At 37.7% G+C, this 19,811-nt stretch overlaps 1 protein-coding gene across 1 annotated transcript in view; it reads left to right on the top strand.

Moving 5' to 3' along the window:
• The window catches only part of LOC142100229 (calcium-activated chloride channel regulator 1-like), a 77,072-nt gene that overhangs the window by 40,571 nt on the left and 16,690 nt on the right, over positions 1 to 19,811 (top strand). The window contains exons 6-11 of the mRNA XM_075184162.1: positions 1,032 to 1,256; positions 2,435 to 2,659; positions 9,036 to 9,216; positions 13,286 to 13,392; positions 13,907 to 14,128; positions 18,867 to 19,137. Coding sequence (XP_075040263.1) covers positions 1,032 to 1,256; positions 2,435 to 2,659; positions 9,036 to 9,216; positions 13,286 to 13,392; positions 13,907 to 14,128; positions 18,867 to 19,137 — 1,231 coding nt within the window. The remainder of the gene's footprint in view (positions 1 to 1,031; positions 1,257 to 2,434; positions 2,660 to 9,035; positions 9,217 to 13,285; positions 13,393 to 13,906; positions 14,129 to 18,866; positions 19,138 to 19,811) is intronic.

The raw sequence follows: 19,811 nt of genomic DNA, 5'->3' as shown, positions 1-19,811 counted from the left end.
GGTGGGAGTAAGTTTTATTCCTTGCCACTGTGTTTTTAATGGTGACTAGAAATGGTTCCTGCACACCTCGAACCCCGGAGACTAGCGTTAATAGCATTTCCAGTAGAATACTGTGCAGTATATGCAGGATCAGGAATTCAGAATTCGGACGCTCCCCCGTGATAATATGATGGATTAATAAGTCAACTCTTTCTGTAAACAAACACGTGATCTAAAAATTAAAATATATTTGTAATGTGCTCCAAGGTTTGTTCTGTCCTACAGGGGACACTAAAAACAGAATAAAAATGAAAAAGAAAGCACACCCTCATTTCTAGGTCCTATAAAATTCCACAAACTAGAGATAAACAGTATTACAATAAATAGGAAAACTGTAGGACATATTCATGAGCAGACTTATGAAAAAGGTGTTTTACTTATTTTCATTAATTAAAAAAATGCACTTTAATTGTTATAATGAATAATATAACTTGAACTGTGTAATTTACAAGTATATTAGAAGTCAGAATGACATTCTATGACCTTCAAAGATATTTGGTGATTTTAAATATCCTCATAATCTACAGGACAGGTCTGTCAGGCGCGAGCTGGGAGGTATCAGCCCGGGGGGCGCACAGGCGGCCGCATCGCGTGTTATGTGATGCGGACGCCTGTGCGCTGACGCGGCCGTATCGCGTGGCACGCGATGCGGCCGCCTGTAATATAAAAAAAATAATTCCATCCACGGCGGCGGATGGGGGAGGAGGCCCGAAACAGCCGCTAGAGTGAGCGGCCCGGGTGCCCGCTGGCCCCCTGCCCCCCGGTCCAGCCCGCCCCTGAGGTCTGTCCAGATTACATTATGTAATTTTTTGCCATGCTATATTATCTGATCCTTCGTTTAGTAGAAAATGACATCTAACCTAAACAAATTGGAAAAAATTAAAATATTATTCACAAATGATCATAAATGATATTTTAGTATTCATAACGTAAGTTTGTGTATATGCCAGGAATTTGCATTTACTAAGTGTCAGTGCATTTTTTTTTTACAGATAACTGAATTTTGTGATTCCAGTAACCATAACACAGAAGCTCCAACTCTACAGAACAGAATGTGTAACTCTCGCAGTACATGGGAAGTTATCATGAACTCCGTCGATATAAGCTCCACTCCACCAAGACCTCACACTAATATTCCTGTGCCCACCTTTTCACTGTTGCAGTACAGAGATAGAGTCCTTACTCTTGTCCTTGATGTGTCTGGAAGCATGTCTTTGGTGTGTATTGATTATCAGTATACCGCTGTTGACTCTCATTTAAGTTTTAGTCCAAATATTCAGGAGATAAATAAGTAGAGTCGACATTGGTATACATTTCTGGAAAGATGACCAAGTAATAGCTTATCCATGTGTGTAAAACAATCTAGTATGACATAGACATATAGGGCTCCAGTTATTAAGAAGAGTAAAACATAAAAATGGAGAAACTTTGCACCTGGGCAAAACCATTTTGCATTGGAGTGGGAGGTAAATTTTAAATATGGGGAAAGATTTATAGCTGGGGTAGGGCATATCCTTGATCAACTTTTAATTTCAGTGTAAAAATAAAGCTATCAAGTATCTATGTGCTAGATGAAAAACCCGTTGCATTGTAACATGACTTGTTCCGGAGAACATTTACTCCTTTTTTTGCCTTATTTTCCTTAATGACTCAGGCCCATATTATAAAACAATGATGTTTTAGATAGATTTATTTATATAAGAGACTATCATTGTTTCATGAATTCTATTCTTCAAAGGTTGTTGCGTTGTTTTGTTTTCTGTTTTTTTTCACCCACTTCCCTCATGACCTTTTACAGCTAATAGATAAATTAATGTGTGTGTATAATCAATGTGTATATATTTCTTGTGGACAAACATTGTAATTGAGCGCTATCAAGCAGGTCCCCACAGCTCAGTGGATACAGATCATGCCATTTTTCCAGATGGAAAACTCAAGACTGGCCCTACAATTAGGCAAAGTTAGTCACCTAAAGCACTGATATTTTGGGGCTGTCTAAAACACTCAATGAGTGGTCATATCACTTGTTTGTGGTTTTTTTCATGGGGCTCCCTAAGGTGCCCAGTACCCTTTAGCTGGGTCTTAGAAAATATGAATGGTCTATGGATTCTCCATGGTACTTTTCAACCTGCAACTGCAAAGAAAAACACAATGTACAACAGTTTGAGCAAAGTGTAAAATATACAGTAAGCTATATAATTAAATGCAAAGTGGTGTTAATTAGAAGATGCAGACAGAAATACAATAATGAAGCATTTTACTGTTTATAAACATAAAGACTTAGATTTAAAATACACATATCTTGGCTTGAAAATATCCCATATGATTTTTTTTATATTTATTCAATGCCTAACTCATATAACACTATATAATGAGCATATGTCCTCAATTGCAGAATGACCGTATAGAGAGACTACACCAGGCAGTAGATGTCTTCCTTACAGAGGTAATTGAAACATCATCGTATGTTGGGATTGTCCAATTCTCAAGTTCTCCATCAGTCATTTCTTCACTCGTGAAAATCGACAATATGCAACGTGAGAAGCTGAAATTACTGGTTCCAGACTCAGCAACAAAGGAAGGAACAAACATTTGTTCTGGAATTCTTTCTGGACTTGAGGTAGTGTGCTACTTTTAATGAATTTTAGAAGCATTGGCACAATGTTTAAGATTTGAAAGTAATGAATAATTACAAATGAACTTTAAGCACATTACATGTAATCAAACAATGTGGATGATTGGTTTTCGAATTTAATTAAGGAAAAGGGAAAAAGAAAAGAGAGACATGGGGGGCGTGAGTAGAGGGATTTCTCATGGATTAAAGTAAAATACAATAATTTGAAGGATGCATCAGCCAGATAAGAGTGGAAGCTAAGAATAGAGAGAGGATACATTATAAAATTGGGTCCAAAGGAACCAGGTTTTGAGGAAGGAAGCAGAAGAGTTCACTCAGTATGCTGCCCATATGTTCCAGGTATCAGCTCCTTTTCTTAAGGAGTGAGATTGCCGGTTTGAGACCTCTAAAGTTGTACTAAGGTAAATATGATCCGTGGCAGCACGATAGCTTAGTTGTTAGCACTTCTGCCTTACAGCACTGGGGTCATGAGTTCGATTCCCAATCATGGCCTTATCTGTGTGGAGTTTGTATGTTTTCCCCGTGTTTGCGTGAGTTTCTTCCGGGTGCTCCGGTTTCCTCCCACACTCCAAAAATATACTGGTAGGTTATTTGGCTTCTATCAAAATTGACCCTAGTCTCTCTCACTGTGTGTCTATGTGTATGCTAGGGAATTTTGACTGTAGACTCTCTTTCTCTCTATGTGTATGTTAGGGAATTTAGACTGTAAGCTCCAATGGGGCAGGGACTGATGTGAATGAGTTCTCTGTACAGCGCTGCGGAATTAGTGGCGCTATATAAATAACTGATAATAATAATAATATAATCAAGCTGCGATTCTTTGGTATGTTCGTGAGTGGCTTAATACCCGAAACGTTTATGTCAATTCGGAAGTCAATATTTCTTTTGTATCTCCTTGCAGTTTGGTTTATTTTTTACATTTATCTAGACAAGATCTATTGGAAGAATGGATAGACAACTCCTTATTATTTACTACATGGAAAGTTTGGCGTATAACTTGAACAAAATATAAGCTTAATTGTACTCATTCGCTTTATTTACCATTCTATAAAAACCCTGACTTTCAAGAGGGGAAAGCTATGTATCCATTCATTATATGGCAGAATATGGGAATCTCCAATATAGGATCATTAGTAGATCAGCAAGCTAGGAAAATACTTACGGTCGATTAGAATAGTGCGAAATTTGATCTGTCCTATACTCATATTTTCGCAGTACATCAGGCTCAACATTATGGTTTTTTTGGTTATTAAACAGCTCTTAGCCCAAGATTGGATTAAAGAATTAGATATAGTAATTTCTAAGCCAATACTAGGTCGGGGGGCCACTTAATTATAAAGTTTTACAAACAATGTTTGATTATGGACTGTCTTATTGGGTGGATCTTTTTCCTCAGGTGACTTTGGATATGATCTTTAAAACAATTGTATTTTCTATCAAGGCATTACCAGCAAATACATATAGGGAAATGTTTTATAAGATATTACATAGGGGCTTCTTGTCCCTACATCGAGGTTGTATTATCGGATTGTTGCCCGAAATGTCATAGCTCAAAGGCTACGTTTTTTCACTGTATGTGGGAATATCCATACATTAGACAGGTCTATCATTATGCATCAACATATCTTCTATGTTCCTTTATCACCGGAGTGGGCTGTATTGGCAATTTTGACGGTGTCTTCTCGAATAACGAGGGGAAGCAGAAAACTACTCTTGATTATTTCGGCTGTTACTTGGAAGAGTGTTTTGCAAATGTGGACAGATGAACAACCGCCATCCTTAGATCTTTTTCAGAAAAAAATATTTTTTGCATTCAGAATGGATTGGCCAGAAACTGTTTTGCATAAGGAAAATAAAGTTAACTCCTTTTTTGAAATATGGGAAAGCTTTATTAATTTATTACCTAATACACTTAAGTTACACATGTTATCATGTTTCAAACTTACAAGATGGTATGTGAAAATGACAGGTTTAAATAATCCCCCTATTTAATTATCAATTAAAGCGGGTTCTATGTAGAATGTGGGTTTTGGAGTAGGTATAGACTCCATTTAGATAAAATGACCGCACCTGGATAATGTATTTAAAAATGCATTTAAAAATGTATTTAAAATTGAGTAAAAATGTTCATTGAATATGTAAGGAAATTCAATTATATTTTTAGTATTATGTTAAGTTGTTTATGTATTGTATAGTCATGTTGTGTTACTTAATTGTAATTTATATTCTATGTTTTAAATTCATAAAAAAAAAGAAAAAAAAGGTCCAACAGAGCTGCAATTATTAAGGACCAAATATGAATTTACTGATAGTTTATTAAATCATCCTACAGTGCACTTGTAGATGTCACGAGACGCAGTGGTACGACACATCCTGGCGTGATCTAGCAGCCGGGCGCGTGCTCTAGTTTCTATGCTCTGTATCTATTCTTTGGGATTATCCTTGTGGCATAGATATAGGAGGGTGTAGGGACATCCTCCAACTCCAGGGGGAGCTCTCATATGATTTAAACTGGTTAATTTATATTTTTATACATGCTTCCTGGTTTATGTTATTACCTATGCCAGTTCTAGCTAGTAATTAATTAGCAGCCTCCTGAGGCTGATTGTCAGCCCTGTTCTCCTCTGTCCTGATTGGCTCTTAGTACTATTTAAGGCAGTGAGGTCTGAGCCTCACTGCCGGTTATAGCTTCCAGTTTCCTGTCTGCTAACCAGCTACTGTGCTGTTTGGTGTAAACCTTCTGGATTGAACTTCTGTGTATGTCCCTTGCCTGTACCTTGGTCCTTGCCTGCTTGCCTGTGACCCTGATTCGTTTGCCTGTACCTTGGACCCCGCTGTATTGCCTGTGACCCCGACCTTTGGCGTGTTACCTGATTATTCTGCTTGCTAGTGACCTCTGACCGCTGCTTTCGTCTGACCATCCGCTGCCATCTACGCTGCCTCCTGGCCTGCCGCTACGGTTTTGTATTACAAACTTACACTACATATGGAGTTAAGTCCTTTGGGCATCTGAGTACTGGTGAGCGAATAAAGCTCTATGGGAAAGGAGGCTGCTAAAGGTGAAGACCTCCGCTAACTAGTTCTGTGAGTTTGTGAACAGACCGTCAGCGTAACAGTAGGTAGAAGCTTCCATCTATGTCATTTACATTTGCTGCCTCCAAACAATAGTGGACACACAGTCAAATAAGGAGGATTGTATAGTCACTCTCATGTCTCCACTTTGTATGGGAACTAATCCACTGCTGGTACCCAGAAACAAGTATTTCGCTTTCTTTTACTTTTTTTTTATTTAGTGGAATAATTTGTTTTGTTTTTTATTAAGTGATTTATATGACATTCTTTAGATCTGTGGTGGTATGAACACTTGGCATGAAAGTTTTGCGCTTTTCATAGTTGTTGGTTGTGGCTGGATCACTTATAAATATCTTATTTTATTTTTTTAATTTATTTATTTTATAAATATATTTAAAAGCGCTGTTCGCCAATTTATATAATTGCATATATACTAATTTTTGATACTGTGAATTAGAAATGTTCTGAGATATTGATTTCTGAGACAGTATGTCATGTTTGGGATTTGTACCTGTTCTATAGGAAATCCCAAGTAAGCATACAGTGAGTGAAAAAAGTATTGAACACATCAACATTTTTCTCAGTAAATATATATTTAATGCTATTGTAATGAAATTTACACCAAATGTCAGCAACAACCCTTGCAATCCACATTCAATATAAAACCTCAGACATTGTAGTGCCGCTAGCAGCAATGTAAAAAGATATTAAACCCCTCCAGGCTTATATATTTGCACGGTGCATGAAGCTCCTGGATTGGTTAGAGGGGCAGAAGGCTTAATTACCTCCTACCAACGTATCTGTGTAAATCTGTATAAAATGAGCACTGTTTGACCATGTAATGGAGCATCACCATACCATCTGTAACTTCTGAAAAGATCTCCTAGAACCACAGACTGGCATGTAACTGTCCTTATTAGGACTACTTGCGCTAATAAAATAGCACTGCTTCAAGATCCTGCTTTGACGCCTACTAAGCCACGGCAATTCCTGTGACCTACAGATTAGACCAATCTAATCCGTTATTTGGCTGTTCTGAGGTTGGAAACCAGCATTCAGTAGCATGGCTTTTCCTGCTACCCTGCAGCTCTGGCCAGTGTGATAGGCTAGGGGGAACCTTCCACAGCAACCCTGATCTGAAGGCAGATGCTAGTGAACGAGCCTAATGATGGCAGCAGGCCCCTTTTACTGAGGTTAGAGGGGTACAATTTGGGATAAAGAAAGGGGACAGTGGCAAGACAAGCTCAGCCGGTCCCCAGCAACATTGACAGGATGGCATAGGAGGTCCATCCTGTCACAATGGCTTTCTCTTTTGTAAGTATTTAGGTATTAATAGACCAGCAATTATCATTACCAAGTTTATTTATTTGTGGATCTTTTAGAACCGTTTTATATATATTTTGATCTGTTGAATTTATTATAATAAATTATGAATTAATACCCCTATTGCGATTCCACAGAAGCGCCCAATATTATCTATCCTTTTGGACAGGATAAAAAATCTTTTTCTCTGTCATGACATGCCCAAAGAGAGCTGGAGGCCTGCCCTTCCCTGACCTTATTAAATATCAGGAAGTGACCGACCTAGCCCAGATGCAAGACTGGTTTCTACCTACCAGCTGCAAGCCCTGGGTTGACCTGGAGAAAAATCTTACCCATGCTTTTCCTCTAGCCGGTGTTCTCTGGGTACTTAAGTCATGGCGTCCAACACCCCTCCCCAGACTCACAAAAAATGCCCTGATGGTTTGGGACAAGACTCTCAGAGTGACAGATGTCTTGACTCTTCTTAGGCCCAATCTCTCATTAACTGATCTGGCAAAAACTATTCCTGGCCTCCACATCTCTCTTTGGGTTAGCAAGGACAATACCTCACTCAGACCTTCTATTCTGACCAGACTTTCCTACCTTTCACACAACTGAGGGAGCATTTCAATATACACAAGAATGACTTTTTAAAGTACTTACAAGTCCGCCATTGGCTCCTCTCTTTTTGTTCCCAACATCTCATTACAACATCCCTCTCCTCTCCTCCACACTAGACTGATGACGGGACCAAAAAGGGCAGCTCTCTCCTTTCGGTATGAGTATTTGTCAGGTTGAAACTAATTTTTGAAAACCCATTCCCAGCTTCTTTGGGAGAGAGACATCGGGCAGGAGCTTGACTTAACACAATTGGAGTCTGTCTTTTGCACAACTCACCACATGTCTTGCTGCTTAAATCATACGGAGATGATGTATAAAGTACATGACTCCGGTCAAACTCCATAAGATTTGCCCAACACATACTAACTCCTGTTGGCGCAAGTATGGGGCAACTGCTGAAATTGTACACATCTTTTGGAAGTGTCCTGGGATTGGCCCTCTCTGGACCTCAGTATTTAAGTTGATTACAACTGTCACTAAGCTCACTATCCCTCCCACCGCAGATGTCACCCTATTACACCTCTTTTCCTCCCAGACTTCCTTGGAGACCAGTTTCCCATTGGCCATATATTCATCGATACTCGGGCTGTGAATGCCCAGACTTGAAAGATGCCATACCTCCTCCCAATCTCCAAGGTTATTTCTAAGGTCCAATTGAGTTGTGAAATGAGAATATTAGGGGTTACTTACTCCTTCTCAGCCTCATCCCCTCACATGAAGTGGTTTGCTTTGTGGGAATATATATCTTCCCACCCTATCCATCATAGCTCCCAATCCATACCGGGAGCCCTCTCGCAGTAAAATCCATTTGCATATGCAGTGTCATGTTGATGAATATTTAGTTGCTCTGGTTTGATTACTTTATTCTGTATAGTATTACACTTTTGTATTACACTGTCTGACTTGATATATGTGCACGGTACCAACCCCCACACCCACACCCAATGTATTTCCCTCTCTATATTCTCTTTATTTTCTTTTTGCTTTCTTTACCCTTAACTACAAAATTTTTAATAAAAATTATTGTTGAAAAAATTTACAACAGGACAGCTAACAAGCACTAATGAAGTGGAACGATTGTTACATGATAGTCCATTTAATTGAAAACAGTAGAGTGAACTAGAAGAATTGATGTGAAGAAATTGCTAAACTGGCATGTATGGTATAAGAATAGAAAAAAAATAAAATAAAAAAAGTGTACATAAGAAAGGATAGCGATTAAGAAGCCTTTTTATAGGAATAATCAATAGTATTAATAATATTACATTGAAGACTTTAATTTAAGCTCTTGAGGATGGTAAAAAAAATATGTATTGTACAGTTTTCTTACGTGTATTATTGCATTTCCTATTATTCACAAATTAAGGTAAACAAACATCTTGATGGTTCAGCACATGGAACTGAAATAGTGTTACTGACAGATGGAGAAGACAATTATGATACCAGACTTTGTTTTCCTGACATAACAGCAAGTGGAGCAATCATACATGTTATAGCTCTTGGGCCATATGCAGAAAAAGAACTTGAAAACATTGCAGAAATGACTGGTAAGTGTGTACAAATTAAAAATAATATGAGATACTGATGTATCACAAATATCAGAGCTTATTTGGACAAATTTAGATTTGAGTGCCCCCTCGTGGCCCGAACGTATATTTAATATGTGGGGCGCAAAACTGAGCTCTTACATAGTTATTTCGAGTCGGAAAACACCTTATAATACATGCAACTCAAAATAGTGAGGAGGAATGCAGCCACATCCTGAGTAGGAATACTAAATAAATGTGCAACCTCATCAAAATATGCTTAAACTGTATCAAGTTAAGCTTTAAACATATCAGGATGCAACCACATGCTACAAATGCCAGTCATTATCATGAATCCTATAGTTAATAGTTTTTTAGTTAAAATAAAAAAGACAGGAGACTTGCTCCACAGCATGGGAAAGCAACTCAAGTGTGGTATGAAAGAATAGTAATGACGTGGACGTGGGGTCTATATACAAGTAACCAATCAGAACTGCCACAGTTTGAGTAACTCATTGCAGGGCCTGATGATCCAATAGGGTGACTAGGCAGCAGTCTATGGCACAAGGCTTTTTGGGGGAGAAAAGGGCAACATTTTGGGGATGCAGAAAAGTGACAAGGAGAGGTTTAAACTGAAATTCATTTTAAAATATAAGCGACTAGTTGTTCTCCAAAGTGAAGAGAAAACTTCAAAGAAAAGTGTTGTAGGTTTTTCATCTTGATGTATTCCCTAGGGCTGAAGACAATGAATTATCTTTGGACAGCCATTTGTGGATAAGCAAGTAGGAGAGACAAGGACAGCGACAGTCTCAGGTCTGACAGCCCCTCCTCTCCACCTTCACGCCTTTACCCTCAGAAATCAGAAGAGATCATTCACGTCTCTATTCTGTTACACAGTTCTGATTTTAATGAAAACAAAAATGAGTGACCCATTTAAAAAGCCAAGTAGGAGCTTAGTTTCGAAAGCATGAGAACATAAAAATAGATTTGGGGAATGGCGAAGAAAGATGGATTTTAAATTAAAGTCAAAGTCGCTTTTACCTTTAACTTGTCGTGGAAGATGAGGGGGCACTACAAGTGTATTAGCCTAGGGCAGCCTAAACCTGTAATCAGGCCCTGACCGAATAGTGTCATTCGTATTGTGACTCCTAGCGGAACAAGTCTCTTGGTGTCTATGAGGGCTTTTTTATTAACCATTGGATTAATGGAGAAGAAAAGAAGAAGTAATAAAAAGGAAAAGAAGGACAAAAAACTTTAACGGGTTAGACAAGCAATAAAAAGGACAAAGAGGAAGAGTGAGTCTTTATTTTAATTAAAGCAGATTATACACAGTGTCACAGTGTTTATTTCTCAGTAATTTTTATATGGCATTACAGGTCCAATCAGGCTCTGGAGCATACTGGTACAAGTATTCTCTGGCAGTTATGAATATGTTGGTTCTACAAGAACCAGCACTAGAAAGCAGTTAATGGCTGCCAGGGTGTGTATGGGTTTACAGTAGTACATACTAAAATACCACACGTTGTTCATCCGTCTAATATGAGCATTGAGACTCATTTCAATTTGGGGGGGTGGGGTACTGCGCTGGGCTTTCTAATTTAGTTATTTATTTTTTCCATTTTCTTCTATTCAGAGCAACAGTGAATGCATTTACCTACCAACATTCTGGCCCAAGTGAGACAAAGCTGTCCCAATCAGGACAGAGGGGCAGAGTCCACAAATAGGGATTGTCACACCTAAATCGGGAAAGTTGGGAGGCATGGTTTAACTATAGGCAAGCAATCTGCCTGTGTAGGTGGCCTACTCAAAATATGTGCACGTCCCTAAATATGTGCACATATGCAGTAAAACAAACAGGAATTTTAAGCCTGAGAGTTGGACATACATCCAACTCTAAATGGGTCCCATCCTATGGAAATATGTCCAGACAGCTAAACAGTTTCAATTTAAGGGACCACTAAAATGCAGGTGGCATTGTTTTGATATTCTGAAATATAATATATATATATGTATAAGCAGCTTCCTTATTCTAGCCAGGTGATAATGCTATTTCACGTACTTTACCTGCTGACTGTAACTCCATCCTGCCTATTTTTGCTTGGGTAAGACCATCAACGGATTGATTATATATGCTACAATTTTGGCAATAATTGTCAATTGACATCGCTGGCCACCTTAACTATGCTTGCAAAGTATGCTATATACTAAGCAGACATTGTTTTAGTCTTTGTCATGAACATCTACTTGTCTGCTTCTCAACACGTGGTAATCCACTCCCAATGCAACAGAATGAAAGTGTGGCCCAGCAACAAGGCAGTGGAGTTTACATCATTAGTATAATATTACTTGGAGCATAACCATGTCAGAAGAATTGGAAAATGAAACAGCATAAAAAAAAGGGAGAGACACGCACCCTGCTAAGTCTCTTCATAGCCTGTATATTACATATTACATTTAATATATACAATATACATATATACATACAATATACATTTAATATATACATTAAACAGATACAATTTTTGAGGCAAAACTGTCTTAAAGAACCTTCTTTTTTATTTATGTCTTGTTTGAATTAAATACTTATGTATATTTTAAAGAGTTGACTTGGAGGTGAACATAGCACAAAAGGTGAAATGGAACTACCTACAGGAATCATTGATATCAAGTACATTTCCTCTATACAGACAAGTAGTCATAGTGTACATTGGACAATCCATGGATGCAGCATGCTCCATTTTCTTTTATGCAATATGCCATGCCTAGAGCTTGATTTGAACGTGGCTGCGTGTGGTTGAGTTTATCACACCTTTACTGTAAATTGACTACAGCCAAACACCCCTTCTCTGCCCCATTCACTCCCCGAAATTGTAGACTGTAGTAAATGGTCTTTGCGTTCAAAGATGGAGTGAACAGGGCTGTGTTTTCTGGCGCATTTCCCAGTTCTGGGCATGTGCAGAGTGATTTTGCGTACAATACACTCAAAATCTGCAGTTACGTACTTTGATCAATCAGGCTCTTTATGTCAGTCCCAGACTACATTTGATAGATCCCAGTCAGATACTGATTGGGATCATGGCAGTTTTAGACCCCTCACACTTGTGACCAGTTTTGACTGGGATCAGGGGTCTTCTTTAAACTAATTTATTAGGGTTGCATACAAATTGCCAAACCTCTACAGGTTTGTGATTTAGAAGTCATTTTACACATCTAATTATTCATTTTTATTTTATTTATTTCAAAAAACTGATTTTATTATTGGTTACATTTGTGATTATGAGGGTAAATGATATACAGTTTTACCCATATAATAAGATTGTGCTCTTCTCTATTAAAATTGGTATAAATTGAAATATATACAGTATATCAGGCTGAATTAGTAGCAGTGTAAACTTTACTTGACATTGTAAGAGTTTGTATACCTTCACTTGAAAAGAAACAAAAAAACATAAAATGCTAAAACTTTAAAGTTTGCAAAGTATGTTGGTTAAGGCAGCCACAACTGGGAACAAATGAATAGTCCATTGTGTGAGCTCCTAACCTATCTCTACACCTGATAAAATGCATATAGTGTTTATTTGGCCCAGAAAGGAAGTCAGCATGTTTTTACTGTTCCCTGGTCCTCAAGGAAAACCACTGACCAACTAAATCTGATCTGAGCAATTTGGCCATACAAATGTTGTAAAATTGTTCACTGATCCAGGCTTATGGTAGTATTGTCTAATTGCTGTATTAAAATATTAGAAAATTGTTGAGGCATTTCTCCCAATGGTTCTATATCTTGGGGACTATCTCATCATTCTGGCAGCTAGGACATTTGTCCCCACTTGATGGGGATGTTTGGAGGTATCTCACATTCACTACTTCCCTGCATTTCAGAGTGGTGGTGAACTGTGAGGTGTGTTGTTCATGCCCCTGGGGTATAACTACTTCCACTAACAAATGGGGCATGGCCTTATCTTGATTTAGAAAACTGAAATATTGGATGGTATGTACTGCTTCTCAATTTGGCTGATATCAGTTATAAGAAGGTACCATTGAAAAACAAAACCATATTTAGTGGTATAACTCAAAATCAATACATTTTTAGGAGGACTACAATTTGCTGCATCAGATAATCGTCACACTAATGGTTTGATTGATGCCTTCAGTGGAATTTTATCTGCAAATGGACGTGATTCACAAAAGGCTCTTCAGGTAATGTATCCGAAAGTGCTTTCTGAATCAAAAGATAATATTGTATATTAAACTGAGTAAACTGATATGCCTATAATTCTATTCACCAGTTACCTATAAAGTGTCAATATAATCTCCCTTGCCCTGCTACTAATACCTCTTCTGAGGGTGTAAACCCAGTAAAGCAGTAGGAGGGTGCCATGCTTGCTGAGGCACCCTGCGCTGGCAATGGGCCACCTTGTGTTCCGACTCCTTGCTCTAAACAGAAAAGGATTCGGAACAGGCACTGTATGAGGCCTGGCAACAGCTCAGTGCAAGGGGTGAAGAAAGTCCTAGCACCAGCGCTGCCTCTTCCTATACAAACCAAATATTCTTCTAGCTTTTCCCACTGCTTGCTTAACTTTCTACCATCTAAAAATATAACTGCAAGATTGATTTCTTCTGTTGTTGTTATCATTACGTCTCCATTCATTCTATATACTGCTTACTAATTTCTGTATCTCTCAAAATGAATTGTGTATTTTATTTTTCACAGCTGGAAAGTACAGCTCTAAATCTTCAATCAGCAGAATGTTTGAAAGGCACTGTTTTTGTTGACAGCACAGTGGGGAATGACACATTTTTTCTAGTCACGTGGCAGACTGCGGTACCAAGTATTCATTTACAAGATCCAAAAGGAAACATATATAATGCCATGCAATTCACTAACGATGTAACATCCAAATTATCTAGACTTCAGATTCCAGGAACAGCAGAGGTAATATTATACTAAAAACACTGCCAATTGTATGTAAAATTCAAGTGAAATTCAGCAGAAACCTATTTCCATGCCAGACAAAACATCAGGTTTGGAATATGATTAGCAGTCCAATTTTAATGTTTATAAAAACAATTGATGTGTAATAGACAAGCAGACTTCTCATAAACTGTTTTAAAATATCTCCTTTAAAAGAAAATTAATCAGAAAGTCTAAAAAACAAAAACATACAATTCTACCTGATAATGTTTGAGGACAAAATCAGCTGTGTTATATAATTTATTTAGGGTTATCAAATGTTGTTAATTCCAAAACCAATGTGGTGTGGAAAATTTTACTTTATTTTTGTGTTTTTCAGGACTGACAGAGATTTATTTTGATACAGTAATGGAATAAAACATATTTACGCCGAATTAATTATAAAATGAAAATAAATATGCAAAAGCTGTAAAAAACAAAACTGGAACCTATATAGCTTCCTAGGATTATTCCCATGGTTAATTTAGCTTGTTTAGTTCAACTCCGGAGAGTTTCCCCTCTTCTATACACATAATTTTACATTTGTTATTTTTCCCTTTTCTTTTATCAGGGAACACCATAATGTAAAGATGCAATTTTATAAAGGAGGTGTAAGCAGGCAGTAGAGTTGAACTGTCCTTAAAACAATAGTTAATGAAATCCATATTTTATCACAAATACAAATCCCAGAACTTTTATTTTCAATTTACCACAACTTTTTGGTGTTAAACTGAAGATGAAAATGTGGTTGGCTTATAGCATATAGAGTTAATTGAATGCTAATTTACTTATTTATTTATATATTTCAAAATGATCTAATATATAAATGCTTAGTGGCGTCTGTGTGTGGAAAAAAAAAAACAAGTTGCAGCGCCACCTGCTGGGCAGAGTTATACACTGACCTACTAAATTCTTAGTGTGTGTGGGAAAAAAAATTCAAAAAGGGCTGAAATTTGGTAGGGCTCAAACTCATTTTCGTGAGGTAATTTTACCTCATGAACACATGTGTAGAGGCGTGCGTTAGTGTGTGTGTGTGGAAAAAACTATTTTCTCAGAAAGGGCTCATCCAATTGACCTGAAATTTGGTATACTGACATTATTTGACAAAAAAATTAGAATAGTCAAGTCAGTTAACTTCCATCATCCCCCCTTCCCCCCGTGGGAGGGGTAGTAAAGGCTAAATTTACGAGTTGAGGGGTCGAACTCATTTTCGTGAGGTAATTTTACCTCATGAACACACATTAAAAAGGCCGCTTGCGTCGGGAACTAACGCTCTTCCTCTGAGGAGGCCTGGGCTAGGTCCAAATGCATGACAAGAACCTTTTTAAGACCTTAAGTAGCTTGATTTGACTAGAATGCATGAGTATCATGCACGGGTTAACTTGTATATTTATAAAGTGCTAAGATGCTCTGCAGTGCTTTAAAATGTGAACATACACTATAATAAAACAAGTCTGGGTATCAGCAGACAGGGAAAGAGGTAAGATTGCTCTGCTTATAAGCTTACAATCTAGCTCAACTGTCTGCATAACTCCTCATAGTACGATGTACTATAACCGGAAAAAGCGTAAAGGCCCAGACACTGGAACCTATATTGGGAAGCAAATGTTTTGCGATGATTAAAATGCAGAATGTAATTAAGGCCTTGTTGAAGGCTACAGATTCTCAACAAGAGGCCACATGGGTGCAGACCATTGAAGAGAACTGGAGGGAACAGCTCCAACAGCAGAAAACCTTGAAAGAAATGGTGCAGCAACTGATAGCAATAGCTGGAAATGCCTCCACAGTAACCATGGCACGCTCAAGCTTCATATGGGCTAGTTACTTTTTGCAGAAGTTAGTGAGTTACATTGTTGCACCCTGTTTAACAACATCTGAGAGAATAGCAGAACAAGAAGGCTGTCCTAAAGCGCAATGAGCAGGGTTTTTGGCACCCATCAGTTCTGGTGACCCTCAAAAAGCTTATTTTGATTTGAGCCATGCTGATGCTTGGTACTATGACAAATTGAGAACTGAAACTTTGACTCAGGCACAACACGTGCTCCGCTGTGTGTATTAAGTGCGCAAGCCTCCCCAGTCCCAGGTGCATCAACTAATGCTCCCTATTAAGAAGTGGCTATACCCCAAGATCATGATAGACTCACAGATTGAGGAAAGGGTCATCATGAACCAATATCTGAGATCCCTGCCTGCTACTTTGTGCAAATTTGTGAGTCACGAAGACCCTAGAATCGCTACCAATTTGGATAGAAGGTGGAGTCATATATGTTTACAGAGGAAATGATGAGCAAACTACAGCACCTCCTAGTTCCAAAACAGAGATTTCAACTAACTTCTGGTAAGACTTTTCTGTGGGAACAGGGTGCTAGTAGATTAGATGGACATAAAACAGAGAAACTTCGGGCCCAGGACCTAGAAACTGGTAATTCATACAAGGAAAGTCCCCAACTCATAAATGCTTTGGTAAAAAATTGGATAAAATATATCAGATGTGGTGTGTTAGGACATATTGCTGCAGATTATCTACGCACTCATAAATATATGCAATACTGCTTATGTAAACTAGTCATTCTCTTTTAACATGTATGCATTGCAAAACTGATTCTGGCAATGTCTAAAATTCTTCAAGAGGAATGCTGAAAAACACTCTTTAACCCACCACTCCAGAAAATTCCATGAATACTCAATTGGGTTCAGATATGGTGACTGAGAAGGTCATGACATATGGATAACATCAGTGTCATGCTCAACAAACCATTCTGCTCATGCGCATCAAGCCTTTATGTACATAGGGACATTGTCATCATGAAAGACACCGCTCCTATCAAGGAAAATTGCTGTAACATGGACTGAAGAAGATCACGCAGTACCAATAAGTAGAGATTATTACTGACATTGCCTTATAGGAAGATACATATATATCACAATGTTAGTTGACAATCAGAACCCTTCACTGTTGGGGAAGCAAGCACTCTGGACTGTAGAGGTCATTAGATTAGTGCCACACATGTACAAATCCATTTGGCAAGAACATGGCAAAAGAGAATTCTTCTGACTTTATCACCTTTCCCCTACACTTCTCTGTTGTCCATTGTGTCTGTGTTCTTTGCACCACTGAATGTGCAAATCTATATTCCTATAGATGAGTTGTTTATGCACTGAATCCCAACTATGAAGTGTCCAGCTTAATATTTCATTAGGGCTCAGTACAGTCGTTTTGTTAATGAAAAATCTCATGCTCATTAGAGCTATGGGTTATGCATCCTGCCATTTTAACCCTATTTGTGCACATATTTTCGCAAGTCTATTTTTCAAATCATCATTTGATTTTTCTACTTTTACCGTAACTTGAGGATAATATGAACAATGACATTTCTGAGTGATTTTAAGAGCTTTACAAACTTCATGTGTTTTTCGCCCAGTGAAATGTGTACCTATATCTGAATTTATCCCTAACAGTATTACAAACCTAGATATACATTCTTTGAGTAACTTTTGACTTACTGTTGTAGTGTCTGGTATGGCACATGGGTAGGTCTCAACCCATCCTAAATACATACAAAAAACTACCAAAACATATTCAATATTGCTAAATTTTCTTCTCTCAAAGTCAATTTGCAAATTAAAAAATGGGTCATATGTTGTTATAGGCAACATCTCCGCTTTTTCAAACCTGCACTTTAGTAAATATACCCCTCAGACTATTATCTCAATCAAGAACATATGGTTTTTGACTGACCATGACTTGCTCTGTGACAAATCGGATTAGCCTCAATTCATTCAGGCCTGATATACAGGGAAATTGGGAACAAATATGAGTAGCATGCATAACGATGGGTCACAAGATTCAACAGGACAAACCTGTATATAGTACCGGACCTGGTCACCACACTCACTTCTCACAACACCCACAGATGAAAGTATCTTACCAAGTGTGCACTTTGGTTTGACTTAGAACGGTCCAGTGTACTGGTTCTCCCTGCCCTAGCTATCTTTATCCCACTTTTACACCAATTAATTGCCTGGAATTTTTCAGAGTTTAAATCAGAAGTCTTGTGTTAAAAAGCAGAGCATACATGATATAAGAGAGCTTAGATTAAATGGTACATACAAATTACAGGATAAATAATGCATAGGACAGCATTTGAAATTAATTTGCTGTAAAGAATAAACAGAAGTTAAAACAAGTTATATTTTGATAACAATAATGAACAACTATCCATAGACTAATAACTATCCAGAGTCTGTTAAACAAACTAACATGTGTCTCTCCTTGACATTTAAAAATTCATAACAGTCTAGTATATTCTAATATACAAAAAATGTATTTCCTTCAGCTAATGCCAATATATCAAATCAATAGATATATCGAATTAACCCTTTCAAAAGGCACTCATGTCTCCACTTTTAGCCATGCTAGCTATAATTTTAGGCATTCAGGACAATCCCTCAAATTTATACTTGACCCTCGCTATGCTGAGATGTTATTTGATTAGTTAATGCATGAGCCAAACCTGTGTGGAAGCCCTTGCTTTCAATATGCTTGTTATCCCTCATTTAACCAGATATTTCAATATTTTGTCAACTATGTACATCTGAAGTTCTTACACATTAGGGGACCTTTACATATATAAAGATGCCATTTTAAATTTAACTAACTATTTTAGCATTAGTTAACAATAGTTTTCAACTGCAATAATGACTGATTTTTTGCTTTTAGAGAGGTCCCTGGGATTACAGTCTTTGCAATTCATTTACATCAGACCAAGTCATAGGCATAACGGTGACATCCAAAGCAGCAGATGAAAATGTACCACCAATTATTGCAAGCTGCCACATGAATAAGAACACAAATAATTATCCAGACCCGATGGTTATCTATGCATCTGTAAGCCAGGGCCTGCTGCCTGTGACAGGAGTGAAAGTGACTGCCATCATTGAACCAGAGAGTGGGAACTCTATGACTGTAGAGCTTTTAGACAACGGCGCAGGTAATTTTAGCTTTGCAGAGGCTGTCATGAAAGCAAATGTTGCCATTATGTGCAATTTATTTTCACAAAATCACATAAATATTCTTGCACAAAAATTTTGCATATGGCTGCTTAAACGGGACCTCCATTGAAACTTAGCAAAGCCTTGAGTAGGTAGTACAGAATCATAGAAGCTGGTGTTTGAAAATAATAGGTCAACATAATAAGCCATTCAATTATGGCGGTGTTCTATAACCACTTAATGACCAGAAGATTTAGCCTTCTAATGACCAGTATAAATTCCACTTTTTAGCATGCATCAGTTTAAGTAAGAATGGATTTGTTTTTTTAGTCTACTCAAATTAGTTTTATATAGCTTTTATTTGGGACCGATAGGGCTTTCTTTTGATAGCAAAGGGGAAAGTAGGCAATTATTAAGAATAAAAACTTGAATGCAATTAGTACTGCTCCTTAAATTTACCTCACAATATTAATAAGGTTTCCAGATCAACGTATTTTAATCAACATTTGAGGTATGACAACAAGGTATCATGGCCCAACAGTGAAAGCACCCACATTAGTTTTGAATGTCTTATGCCTTCCCCCAATGGCATTCCAAATCTGCAACAAGTGCCAAGCAGCTGTTTTCAGAAATCTTTAGAGTGGGAGTAAGAGTAGATGATAAATTATTTAGT

Source organism: Mixophyes fleayi, chromosome 8, assembly GCF_038048845.1.
Source record: "Mixophyes fleayi isolate aMixFle1 chromosome 8, aMixFle1.hap1, whole genome shotgun sequence".
Taxonomy (NCBI): Eukaryota; Metazoa; Chordata; class Amphibia; order Anura; family Limnodynastidae; genus Mixophyes; species Mixophyes fleayi.
Note: the sequence above shows the minus strand (reverse complement) of the source record. Positions and strands in the feature narration are given on the sequence as shown.